Consider the following 13,112-nt stretch of genomic DNA (forward strand, 5'->3'; position numbering starts at 1 on the left):
ATAGGCAACACTGGCATTTTCATTTTACAAATGAGGAAAACAGGCCTATTGTCAGGACAGTAATGAGAGACTCCCTGGTAGAGGGGGCTTGTTAAATGTAGGATTTATTCACAATCCATTTGGGAAAAGTACAGGTTTGTTCTCATGAAAGCCAAAGATAAGGGAGTGCAGAAGAGGATGACGAACAGTTGATTCACATGTAAGGGAGCTACTTGATTCCAACAGCCTGGGAAAAATGGCTGGATCCTTTCTCCAGCTGTGCTATGTGGGCTAACCCTTAGTCCTAAGCACCCAACATCTCAATTTCCTATCTCAGTAGTCAGACTTGAATGTCCATAGAATCATCTAGGGAGCTTGTTACAGGTGAAGGTCCTTGAATCGCATCTCCAAGGTTCTGTTTCAGTAGGTCCAGAGCAGGACCTGGGATCTGCATTTTGAGACATACCCTCTGCCCTTTGGAACTTTGGAACTCCTAGTCCATGCTCTCTTAGCACACCACCAGCAGCAAAGAATTATTATTTGCCTAGGACAGTATTCCTTTCTAGCCCCTCTCTGCTTCCCTCACCCATAAGTCCCGCTGGGTTATGATCGTTAAGATTCAATCCTCAACTCTTTGATATACTCTCTCCAAACCTCAGTTTTCTCGTCTATAAAATGAAATAATGCCTACCTTACTGGGCTTGAGTGAGGATTAAATGAGAAAGTATGTCCTATATATAGTTCCTGTAAAACGTGTGTAATAAGCATGAGTTCATGGATCTTGCCTTCTGATTCCTAGCTCCTCAAAAAGTATAGTGGCTAAGCTGGCATGTTTTGGATTTCCACAGGTTTTTAAGGAATGGTCTTGAGCAGGACCAGGGATAATCAAGGTGATGTCTTCCCCCAGACTCATTCCCCTGTGGAAGGATTTTAAAGACCTCATAAGTGACATACCTAAAAGCCAGGTAATGTATATGTAGGACATAAACGTTATTTGCCTCTGTATATCTTAATAGTTATGAGCACTTCTGAGGAGCATAGATCCATGGAAGCAGGCAGAGGAGACCATAAAGGCAATTGTCACCTTAGGAAGAAGTGGACCATCAATTTCTAAATGAGTCTAGGGACCTGTTGGAAAGATCCTTTTTAAAATCCTCATCTGAGAGGGAGGGAGGGAGTGAGGAAGAGAGAGAGAGAGAGAGAGAGAGAGAGAGAGAGAGAGAGAGAGAAAGAGAGAGAGAGAGAGAGAGAAGCGATGTGAGAGAGAAATATCAATTGGTTGCCTTGTGTATGCACCCCAGCTGTGGCTCAAACCTGCAACCTAGTATGTGCTCTGACCAGAAATTGGCCTGTAACCTTTTGTTGTACAGGACAATGCTCCAACCAACATTGAGCCACCTGGCCAGGATTTGCAAGACATTTTTTGTTGTTGTTGCTGTTAATCCTCACCCATTTTCCATTGACTCTTTAGAAAGAGTAGAAGGGAGGCAGTGAGGGAGGGAAGAAGAGAGAGAGAAAGAAAGAGAAACCTTGATGTGAGAGAGATATCGATTGGTGCCTCCTGCACATATACAGAACAGGGCCCAGAATCCAACCCCTCAGTGCATGGGATGAAACTCTAACAACTGAGCCACACCAGCCAGGTCTTGCAAGGACATTTTGATAGTGGAAGGTGAACACTTTGGAGATTTGTCAGAGGAACCAGCCCTCTGAGAAAAGAGATTTTTCTAAAAAAGAAAGGAGCTCTAGCTGTTTTGGCTCAGTGGTTGGGGTACCTACCCACGGACTGAAGGGTCTCGGGTTCGATTCTGGTAAAGGGCACATACCTTGCAGTTCAGTTCAGCTCAGGGCATGTGTGGGAGGTAACCAATCGATGTGTCTCTCTCACATCAGTGTTTCTTTCTGTCTCTCCCCCTCCCTCACTGCCTCAGGTGAGGATTAACAACAACAAAATAATAAATAAAAGAGAAAGGATAAGGCACTAGAGAAAACATTTGCCAACCTCAGTTTTGCTAAAGTTAACTCTGTGAATAAGGATCCCAATTTCATGTTGAATAGCACATGTTCTATCACTGTGAGATAATATATTTTTTATATACATCATCCTGTCAAATTTAAAGGCCAGGTAGGGTGTCCTAGAAATCTTATTTAGTGTACTTCTAAGCCTTAATAACTTAAAGCTACACTGACTTTTGGGACACTGTTGCATTGTATGTGGGTATATGGCAGTGCTCTTTCCTAATTAAACTGTTAAATGTGTCTTTTATGGCATATGTACCTTTTAGACCAGCGGTTCTCAACCTGTGGGTCGCCTAAGACCATCGGAAAACACATATATAATTACATATTGTTTTTGTGATTAATCACTATGCTTTAATTATGTTCAATTTGTAACAATGAAATTGGGGGTCACCACAACATGAGGAACTGTATTTAAGGGTCGCAGCATTAGGAAGGTTGAGAACCACTGTTTTAGACAAAAGGGAGAATGTTAGAGGAGAGGTATAGTTAACTTCATATTGAGAAGAACATCAGTTTCCCCTATGCTCACACTATAAAATTTGCCCACAGAGGCCCTATAGAGGTTTGGTTCTCTTATGTTGGGGGTTTTGTTACGTGCTTGCTAAGAGTAGGTGTCCATAAGTGATACGTTGTGCATGTGTGGGCTTAACACGAGTGGTCCTTGAGAGTGTGGCATGCCTTTTGGAACTGCTTCAATTGTAGCTTAAGTGAGAATATATTTAGTACATTTGTGTCCTGTTCTCTTACTTTATGCCATGACTCTCCCCAGCAAAATTTAGATGATTCAAAGAATGACGTAGTTGTGCTGAGTGACCGGTCTGAGATACTATTCAAAGAGTCTCGCCATCCTCAGAATATGCCATTTATATGCTATTACTTCAGTGATGCCGACTTCTTTGCCTCCCTCTCGTGGGTGACAAGCACAAAAGAAATACAGGTAAAACTGCCTACTCTTTCTTCTTTTTAGCCCATTCTACAGGGGCCTTGCCCATATAAGCCCTCACCCAGTGACCTGGAGAGCATGTGAGATTTTGCTCCCAGACATATGTCCTCATTATGGCTTAAACAAACTCTTATTTTTTTAAAAACTGACCTGGCACCAGGAATTCTCCCTCATACTTTCTCAAATTACAGTCTTCACATTAAATAGATTTTATGGTTTCCCTAAAGTAGGCCAAGGTTAAGGAAAGAATCTTATGCTTCTTGCTTCTACAATCACCATAATCAAGGGGTAAAATTATTTTAGAATCTTCTAATTCCTCCTTGGTATGAGAATAGGGGGAAACAGCTGAATATTTTCCCCTTTCCTCTTCTACTATCATTTCTAGGCAGTTTCCATCTATTCTATTCTAGGCTGTAGTATGGATGAAGAGCAAAACTGAGGACATGGTCGAGAAGAGAACATTCTCCATGACTGAACGATTGCCGCCCATCCAGTGTATGGTACACACAGGTTCCTTTCATATCCTTGTGGCCTACTGTGGTGACTTGCTTCTGCGGCTCTTTGGGGACCACTTTCGGTCATTCAAACCCCTGGGTATAGTGCCTTGCCGCTTTAACATCAACTGCCTCTGCTATGACCCAGAAATGAAGATGCTTCTGTCAGGTATCCTGGGGGCAGTGGTCACCTGGACCATTGAGCAAAGTGGCAGGGGCCTCCAAATCGCCCACATGGTTTCCATGCCTGGTGATGAACTTGTCCAGGACATCATATTGAATGGCCCCAGTGGCTCCCTCCTAGCCCTGTGTGAGACTGTGGTGAGGGTCCTTGAGCGCCAGGGCCCGAGCCAGCTAGGAGAAGTGAAGAGGTTCACTTCTACCACTAGTGGCTCATCTATCACCTGCTGCTTCACCTGTTTTGATCAGGGCTTTCTCTATGCTGGAAATAGGACTGGGTACATCCAGGTATGGAGCCTCAGTCAGAGCTACTCTTTCCACAGTTTCAAGGCCCATTCTTCATCAGTGATATGTATCTGCAGCCGGCCAGAAGCCCACACCCTGCTAACAGCTGGTAAGGAGGGTTCCATTAAGGAGTGGAGCCTTACTTCTGGGAACCTGCTGCGGCAACTAGAACTTGGCGAGGAATTGTATCGACTCCAATTTATTGATAACATTACTTTCTTCTGCCAAACTGCCCATACTTTCTCCTTGCGCCGTCTGCCCTGTTTCTATAGCCTCTTCAATGTTTGTGGCTCTGCTCCAGAGCAGGTTCGTCGGGTCTGCTGTGGTAATAACTGGTTCCGGATCCTATGTACTACGGAGGATGGCTTGTTACGCTTTGTGTCCCCAGTAACAGGGGAGCTTTTGGTTCTCACCTGGCCCTTCTCAATCCTGGACCACACTGTGGATTGGGCCTATGACTCAGATAAAGAGGAACTCTTTGTAGCAACAGGGGGCTCAGAGGTGCTGGTCTTTGACACAACCCGCTGCCCTTGCCCAGCCAAGTATCTTTTATGCACCTCACCAAATTCTCAGGACTCAGTACAATGCATGGCTTATGGGCATTTCCACCTGCGTCGGGGCCTAGAAGGACTAATGTTTTCTGGATACCAGAGTGGTATGATAAGAGTCCTTTCCCAGCACAGCTGTGCCCGAATAGAGAAATTCATGCACTTTGGGGCTGTATTGGCCCTCTCTACACTGCCTGGAGGGCTTTTAGGTGGCCGAGAAAACTCTTTGCTTTGTTCTTATGGAATGGATGACTACATACGCCTATCAGAAGCTGTGCTTAATGGGACCAGAGTACATCTGCGTCCTCTAGCTAGCATTCTCAGCAGCTGTCACCTAAAACACCTGATACTCTTGCCAAAGTCTGTGGGTGCCATCACAGAAACTAACTGTCTGCGTCTCTGGAAATTCCATGATTTTCTGCCCTCTGAAACACATGCAAAGTTTATAGAGACGTTGCCTCTGCATCAGTATGCAATTACTTCCTTTGATGTATGCCTGACCTTGAGTCTTTTTGTCACAGGTAGTATTGATGGCTCTGTCCGAATATGGAACTTTCACGGTGGACTTGTAGCCATGCTGGACTCAACATTGCATTTTGGTCCACTCTGCTTTGCAAATGACCGGGGTGACCTGCTTGTGACTTTCAACCAGAGTCTTTATCTGGTATCCTGTTTAAAACTACTTCCTCCAACCCTGTTGGTTCGCCTTTCTTTTATGAGTATCACAGATGACGTGCTAGAAATCCCTAAGCCTTTCATACCAAGCTTCTTCTTCTCCTTTGAGACCATGTTTGTGCCCAAGTATATCTACCTTGGACAAGGGCAACAAGTATTAGTGGGTTTGGAGAAACTTGTCAATAAGCGGGCCATTGCCTTTGACCATACCGTGCCACATGTCATAGAAGACGATGAGCAAGGAAGCTCCATATTACTGTCTACCTCAAGACCTTGTTCCTTGAAAAGGGAAGACACTGTTATATGCTTGAGCAAACCTTATCCCCATTATGTGGTTCCTCCCCAACTACAGTTGACTGCCTGGGATGGACTCAACCCTTATCAGATACTGAAATGCTACTTTGGTTATGGGCGGAAATGGCCCTTTGCTCCTGATTGCTATATCCCTAACTCAGTGATTCGTGCCCGTCTTTGGCCAGAGGGCAGCCCAATATACCTACAGTGCAACCTGCATTCACCCATACGGAAGTTGGAATGGGACAAGTCTCAACAATTCTTCTGGCACAGTAAGGCAAAACCAATACGTGATGTAAAAGAACCACAGGAAAAGGAAGATGAAGACTTCATAAAAAGGAGAATGTCCAAGGACATAACTTATAGTGTCCTTACAGACACAACAAACCGTAGTTGGCTGGGAAAAAAGATGAATGAAGTAGCTATTAATAGCTTGATTGAGACAATCCTCAACATTATGATTTATGCTCCTCCTCCAGTGAAGTACCAACACTGTGTTAGTGCACTAGGGCAAATCTTTGCTTCTTACCAAGTGTCTGCACCCCTACGCTCTGAAACAGCCCATCGTCTGCTGGATGATACAACCAATTCTAATCCACTGATCCGAGAGCTAGCCTGGGAAGGGCTGAATCGTCTAGGAATTATCACTCATCTCTTTGCCATGGCTCTGGCCCAAGGGTTAATGGACAAGGACCAAAGAGTGAGGAATAAGGCACTGAACCTCATGGCTGACACTGGAATCCACTCTAAGACTTCACTCTTAAACTTGATCCAGAATCGAGATACTTTCCAGGGGATGCAGTAAGTTCTTTGTGCCTTCCTCAATTCTTTACTAGCTTCTAATTTTCTTCTCTCCCTTCCCAGTTTTCCCCTTTCATTCTCTCACTATCTCTTCATCCCTGTTTCTTGGCTTTTCCTCTTCTTTTTCCTTGTTCACAATCTTTTCTCATTCCTAGACTATTTCGACAACCCCCTGACTCCTCAGTCGTTTTTCCATTTCTTCTTTTATTCCTGCAGCCTCCATACAGATCACTCCATTAATTGCCATTTATCTTCCTATACATTTCCTTTCTTCTTGACCATCCTTTACCTTTACATACACCGTCTCTGTTGTCCACTTTGCCAACCCCCCTGCTTGTTGCACTTTAGTTCTTTTTCATTTTCTCTTTACCCTAATTCAGCATGCTCCTTCTCTTTTAACTTTCATAGACAGGAAATGATTGGTGAAGAAAGCCTGGACAGTCTGCTGGGGATGCGTGCCACAGATCTCCAAATTCTTCATACTCAAGTGGAGCAGAGATTAAATGAAAACCTGACCTTGTCACATGAAGATGAAAAGCCTTTTTTTTCTTTAGATGTCTCAAGGATTCCTAAAAAAATAGCCGTTCTTGATGAATCTGATGTAATTCCGGATGAACCTGAAGTTGTCATCAAGCCCAGCAAAGGCCACAGACGGGGCCGGGCAGGGGGAAGAAAGCATGGTATGTATGGGGTGATCCACTTCATGCCTCAGAATCCCCAAGAGGCAAGGTAGTTTAGGGCTAAAGTGGGTCAAGAGATATCAGATAGGAGTAGAAATAAGTGGAAAGATCTTTTCGCAGAGAACCTTCCTAGAAAGAATCTACCCAAACTCAGGAAGACTCCAAGGCTTGGGTGGGAACACTGGCCTCAGTCCCCTCTATTGCTATTTCTTTTATAGCAGTCCTCCTAGCTCATACTAGATATTGGAAAAATATTTTATTTAAGCCTTCCATGCTTTCTTATCTATATCTCCTGATTTTCTCTGTAGCCCAGAAGAAGTTGAAAGAGACTGGCACAGAGCCAAGTCCCTTAGAAGGTGAAATTGATCAGAGTAAAGTTGCACCAATTGAGATGGAGGATACAGCCATCTATTTGAGTTCTCCAGTTTCTAAAGATGCTGAACAACAGCCTCCAGAGAAAGATATCTCAAAGGATGTTGCAATGACCCTGAGGATGCTAAGGAAAATACAAGACAAAAGAGAAAAGAAAACAGCTCAGAAACCCATAAAGAGACATAAAAAAAAGACAAAGCAAGCTGAAGTTATAATTGAGGAACCTCTGCCTGATGTAAAGGAAGAACCAGTTGTGAAGAAGGTGCAAGACATAGGGCGGGGTGCCTTTGGAACTCCTGGCCGCAGGGCTACCCCTGGAGATGGCTCATCCTGGCGAGATGATCTATGTCGTCTTATGACCCTGAGGATATCTGGTTCCCAAACAACAATGTTGGAATCTCTAAACACTGAGTTAGTAACCATGGCTCAGAAGGTGCTGGCAGATAAGCGCCCCAGCTGGGAGCTCTTTCAGAAGATCTGTCCCCTGCTGAAGAAAGAAAGTGAAGTTCTGCTTGAGAACCTTGACTGGGATGTAGCTTGGCCAGAGGAGAAACCAATTTTTATTCATGAAGGAGCAATTAGAGAGGACATGGTGAGCAGGGACAGTAAAGAAATACCAGAGGGACAGGGTCAAGTACAAAAGGAAGCAGGGGATATACAGGAATTACAGGAAATCCAGGTGATTCCCAAAAAGGGGAAGAAAAAGAAAGTTATTTTTTTAGAACCAGGTGACCTAATCAAGGGGAAACTAATGCTGAAGCAAGAAGATAAGAAACCATCTAAAAAGCCCTCTGTGCAAAAGAAGAAAGTAGTCCAGAAGGAAATAAAAGTGGATAAAAAAGAGAAGAAAATGACCACAAGAGAGAGGGATGTGAGTCTGGAAGTGGGAGAAATGGCCAAAGTAGAGGAGAAAGTGGTTGAGCAAGAAGTAAGACCAGTTATGGATGAGAAGAAGCTGTCTTTGCAGGATTGGAAAAAATCCTGGGATCAGTGGAAACAGGCTCATGGTGAGACAAAGGTATCCTGGAATGAATGGGAGAAGACTTGGGAAAGGGAGACTCTTGAGGAAGAGGAGAAACTACAAGAGGACAAAGAGAAGCTACCTCTAGATGAGGAAAAGCTGGCTGGGGAAAAGAGGAAGCTGGGATGGGATGAGGGGGCACATGTCTGGGAAACTATGACAGACAGGTCCAGGGAGCAAAAGTTCAAGGATGAAGAGGAATTGACCCTGGAGATAGAAGAATTGTCTTGGGAAAAAGAAGCATTAGAAGGAGAAGGAGAAGGAGAAGGAGAAGGAGAAGGAGAAGAAGGAGAAGAAGAAGGAGAAGAAGGAGAAGGAGGAGGAGAAGGAGAAGAAGAGCTGTTGACAGAAGAGCAGAGACAGATCCGGGAAGAATATAAACAGGCCCAGGTTGAGAAGAAACGAACCCAAGCTGAAAGAAAACGAGCCCAAGAACAGAGGAAGCTGGCACAAGAAGAAGAGAGGCTGGCACAACAAGAGGGAAAGCTAGCTCAGGAAGAGAGGAAACTGGCCAGAGATCATGGGAAACTGATTCAGAGAGATAGGAAAATGGCCCAGGCAGAGAGGAAGTTTGTCAAGAAAGAGGAAAAATTGGCCCAAAGAGCAGTGTGGCTAAGCCAGGGAGCAGAGAAATTGGCCCAGAATAGGACGAAACTGGCCAAAAAATTGGAGAAACTGGCTGGCAAAGAAGAGACAATAGCAAAGAAAGGAGGGAAGCTAGCTGAGGTTAAAACTATATTAGTCCCGAAAATGGAGGAAGTGATCCAAAAGGAGCAAGATTTGGCATGGCAGGAAAAGGAACTAGCCCAGGAATTGGAGGAGATGACATGGGAAGAGGAGGAAATGGCTTGGAAAGAAGAGCAACTAAATCAGGAAGAGGAGGATTTAGCTGAGGAAGAGGAGAGACTGGCTCAGAAGGAGAAGACACTGGCCTGGAAAGAGGATCAACTGGCTATGGAAGATGAAAAACTGATCCAGGAAGAAGAGCTGGTGATCCAGGAAGAGAATAAACTGGCTGAGGACAAAGAATTTATGCCTGAGGAAGAAGAAAGGCTTGCCCAGAAAAGGGAGCAATTGATGGAGAATAAGGAAAAAATGGCCCAGGAAAGGAAAATTTTGATCCAGAACAAAGTGGAACTTGCAAACAAGAAGAAAATACTAGCCAAGAAGACGACGACTCTGGATCAGGAGAAGAAGAAGCTGGGTCAGGAGAAGGTAAAATTGATTCATAGGAAAGAGAACTGGCACCAGCTTAAAGAAAACCTTTCCCAGAAAAAAAATGAATTAGTGCAAGTAAAGGAGAAACTGGACACGTACAAGAAAAAAATGTTTCAGGTAGAGGAGACGCTGGTGAAGAAAAAGGAGGAAATTTTCCAGAAGAAGGAGAAACTGGCTGACGTAGAGAAAAAACTGGCCCAAGTAGAGGAAAACCTGGCTGAGAAACAGCATAAGCTAGCCCAGGACAAAATGAAATTCACTATCGAGAAGAAGGAAGTACTTCAAAAACTGAACCTGCTCAGTAAAGAAGATGATATTACTAAGAAAGAAAAGAAATTGGGCATGACAATGAAGAAACTGGCCCAGGAGAAGGTGAGACTGGTTGAAGAAAAGGAAACTCTCTCAAAGGGAGAGATTCAAGAAACCTCAACACAGAGGAAACTGAATAAGAATGAACTAGAACTACTTAAAAGGAAATTGTCACTAGTGGAGAAGATACTGGCATATGAAGATAGGATATTGGCCACAAAACAAAGTAACATTGCCAAAGAAAAATTAGAATTTGCCAGAGGAGATAGAATTTATGCCCAGGAAGAAAGGAAGCTAACCAAAGAAAAAACAAAGTTGACTAAAGGGAACATTTTCAAGAAACTATCAAAAATGAGCAAAACAATATTAAAGGTACTTCAAAACCTCATCAAAAAAGAAAGGATAGTAACCCAGGAAGAAACACAGATGACACAGATAGCAAGGTCATTCTTGGATCAGGAAAGAATATTGGACAACGAACAAAAAGAACTTGATGCCAGAAAGTTGAATATTTCTGAGGAACAATCAGAAATGACCCAAGATGAGGAGAAACTGGCTAGGAAACAGAGAAAACTGGCCAGAGAAATAAGAAGAATGATAAAGAAAGAGAAAAAAATAACTGAGGAGGAAAAGAGACTATCCAGGCAACGGAGACTAATCATGAAGGGAGAAGAGGAGGCAGGAACAACAGAGGAAGAAGAAGAAATGTCATTTCTTAAACAAAAGCGAAGTAAAAAAAAACCACTAAAGAGAGTTAAAATGCCACAAGAAGAATTTCCCAGTCAGGGGGTTGAAGTAGAAAGTGAAGAGAGCTTTTCTGGAAAAATGGAAAGCCTGTTAGATGAAGTGGAGAGAGAGAGTTTGTCTGAAGTGGAGGAGGAGGAGGAGGAGGAGGGGGAGAAGGAGGAGGAGGAAGAGGAGGAGGAGGAGGAGGAGGAGGAGGAGAAGGAAGAGGATATTGAAAGGGTGGAAGAAGAAGAAGTGAAAGAGGAGGAGGAAGAAGAAGAGGAGGAGGAAGAAGAAGAGGAGGAGGAAGAAGAAGAGGAGGAGGAAGAAGAGGAGGAGGAAGAAGAGGTGGAGGAAGAGAAGAAGATGAAGGACAAAAAGGTGGAGGAAGAGGAGGAGGAAAAGGAGAAGACAAAGAAAAAGAAGAAGGCGAAAGAGGAGGAAGAAGAAGAGGAGGTGGAGGAAGAGAAGAAGATGAAGGACAAAAAAGAGGTGGAGGAAGAGGAGGAGGAAAAGGAGAAGAAGACAAAGAAAAAGAAGAAGGCGGCAGCAGTGGCAGCAGAGGAGGAGAAGGAAGTTTTGGAGAAGTTTGAAAGCATGATTAAGGAAGAGCTAGAAAGTTTGAGTGAGAAAAAGGAGGAAGAGGTGCAAAGTTCAATGGAAGAAGAAGTAGACAAGGAAAAAGAGATCTTTAAAAAAGAAATATTATTTAAGTTACAAGAAAAAAGAAGAAAGGATCTAGAAAGAAAAGAAACAGTCCCTTCTATTAGAAAAAGAACTGAGGTCAAAGGCAGGGATATAAACCTGGAAATTCCAAAGATCCCTTCCAAGAAACTAATCTCAATAGCTCTGAGGAGGGAAAAGACTATACCAGTGCCAGAGTCTAAGAAACAAATATCCTGGAAAGATAAGGCCACAGCACTTGAGACACCCAGGATATTCCCAGAGACAAAGTTTATGGAAAAGCAACGCGAGCTATTGAAGAAATATCAGCCCATTCCTCTACAAGTTTTGGATACAGTTTTGGAGTCCCAAGAGCCAGATTTCAAGACCCCATATTTATCCCACATATTGAGGAAGAGCAAAAAAGAACAGAAACTCCAAGGCAAACCACTAGGGGATAGGTGGCAGTTGCTTTCGAAGCGTCATCCAGCTCTGATGGGACAAACTAAGGTACCTGTGCCCCAAATCCCAGCTGAGGAAGTATTTGCAGATGTAAGCCTCTCAGATATAGAGTGGATCCACCATGTCCTAGAACAGATAGAGTCAGGAAAACAGCTTTCCAGAGATAGTTTCCACAGATTGTGTCAGCTTGTCAAAAACCTTATCTCAAAGGGAACCTTAGAGTGGATGCATCTAGCCAAACTTGAAGCTATCATTTACCGTCACAGGCAGGTTCTGGAATCACAAAGCACATGTATCTCAAAACCCAGTACGAAGCTCATGGGTCCTAAATACTTGAAAGTGATCCCTCCTATAAAAAGAAAGGAAAAGGAAAGCCATCTAAAACCTTTGGCTTTTTCCTCATTAGCTAACAAAAGGATTCCAGACCCAAAGGCTATAAATTGGCAACTTCTAGGAGAACCTTACAGGAGTGCACGGGCAGAGCAGATATTCAGTGCCCTTAAGGATATGGAGAAGCAACACGTTTATCCTGCTACAAGAGACATTGTCATAGGTACCCATGCCTCTGTAGAAAAACAGATGCTAGCACTGATGTTTCAAAAGGACTTCTGGGCTTTTAAGGATAAAGGCAGGTTTCCCAGATTGCCCAAGATGGAGAAGATGACACAGCCCAGCTCTAAAAAACAGGAAGAAGTGCCTCTATGGGAGACATTTGTGGCACTCTACCATGTTTTACGGATGTTGCAGGAGCGATACGCAGGAGACAGTGCTGCTTGGACAGAAAAATTCTACCACCTCATGGACCTGTACCAATTTAAGTCCCCTGGAATCCAGAGATTGCTACAGGAGCTGCTACTGAGAGAGGAACCCCAGTCCGGTAAGATCATCTACAAAGAGGCCCTAAAGGCCATAGAGCTGGTTCCTGGGGAGCGATTGTTCTACCACCTATTTTGTGGTCGTTCTCACATCCCTAGAGGTCCTCTGGAGTTCCAGGAGGTGGTGTCTCTCTCAGGGCAGAACAATGTGCATACTATGCTTCCAATGGGCATTGCCCATTATGGCATCTTAGAACTTGCCTGGAAGAGCCTTCCCCAAGCTGATATTCACCTCACCAAGGAATTGCCCCACACTGTGGCTCCTACCCCATAATTTGGGACTGACTGTACATCAGGACTTTTCATTCCCACCTGGAGAAAGGTCTTGCCACCAGATCTGGACCTTTATTCCTAGGGCCAATACAGAGGTAGGGCCAGGCCAAAGCCCTTTCCCTACCCAGCTCCAGAAGCCAGCTTCTATATGTGGAATAAAGATGAAGTTCCCATATCCAACAAGCTCTGTGATATGTCTCTTTTCTTCAAATATTGATTCTCCAGAAATGTAGCCATGGACACCCAGATACATACATACTCCAAAGAGTTGAGAAAACTTACCAGAAGCCCT

General features: G+C 43.9%; 1 protein-coding gene across 2 annotated transcripts; it reads left to right on the forward strand.

Moving 5' to 3' along the window:
- Positions 1 to 872: 872 nt before the first annotated feature.
- Positions 873 to 12,908, forward strand: WDR87 (WD repeat domain 87). 2 transcript variants are annotated; one of them, XM_070397837.1, is made up of 8 exons: positions 873 to 944; positions 2,771 to 2,938; positions 3,355 to 6,221; positions 6,630 to 6,901; positions 7,210 to 8,527; positions 8,615 to 10,691; positions 10,812 to 11,039; positions 11,154 to 12,908. In XM_070397837.1, the coding sequence occupies exons 1-8, from the start codon at positions 873 to 875 to the stop codon at positions 12,819 to 12,821; spliced, it is 8,670 nt and encodes a 2,889-aa protein (XP_070253938.1). In that variant the 3' UTR covers positions 12,822 to 12,908. The 2 variants fall into 2 exon arrangements, with proteins under 2 accessions (XP_070253938.1, XP_070253939.1); XM_070397838.1 differs by having other exon boundaries at positions 2,771 to 2,822; positions 3,353 to 6,221.
- The last annotated feature ends 204 nt before the right edge of the window (positions 12,909 to 13,112 follow it).

The sequence above is a fragment of the Myotis yumanensis genome, unplaced genomic scaffold, assembly GCF_028538775.1.
Source record: "Myotis yumanensis isolate MYYU_CA2020_CCGP unplaced genomic scaffold, mMyoYum1.0.hap1 SCAF_18, whole genome shotgun sequence".
NCBI lineage: Eukaryota > Metazoa > Chordata > Mammalia > Chiroptera > Vespertilionidae > Myotis > Myotis yumanensis.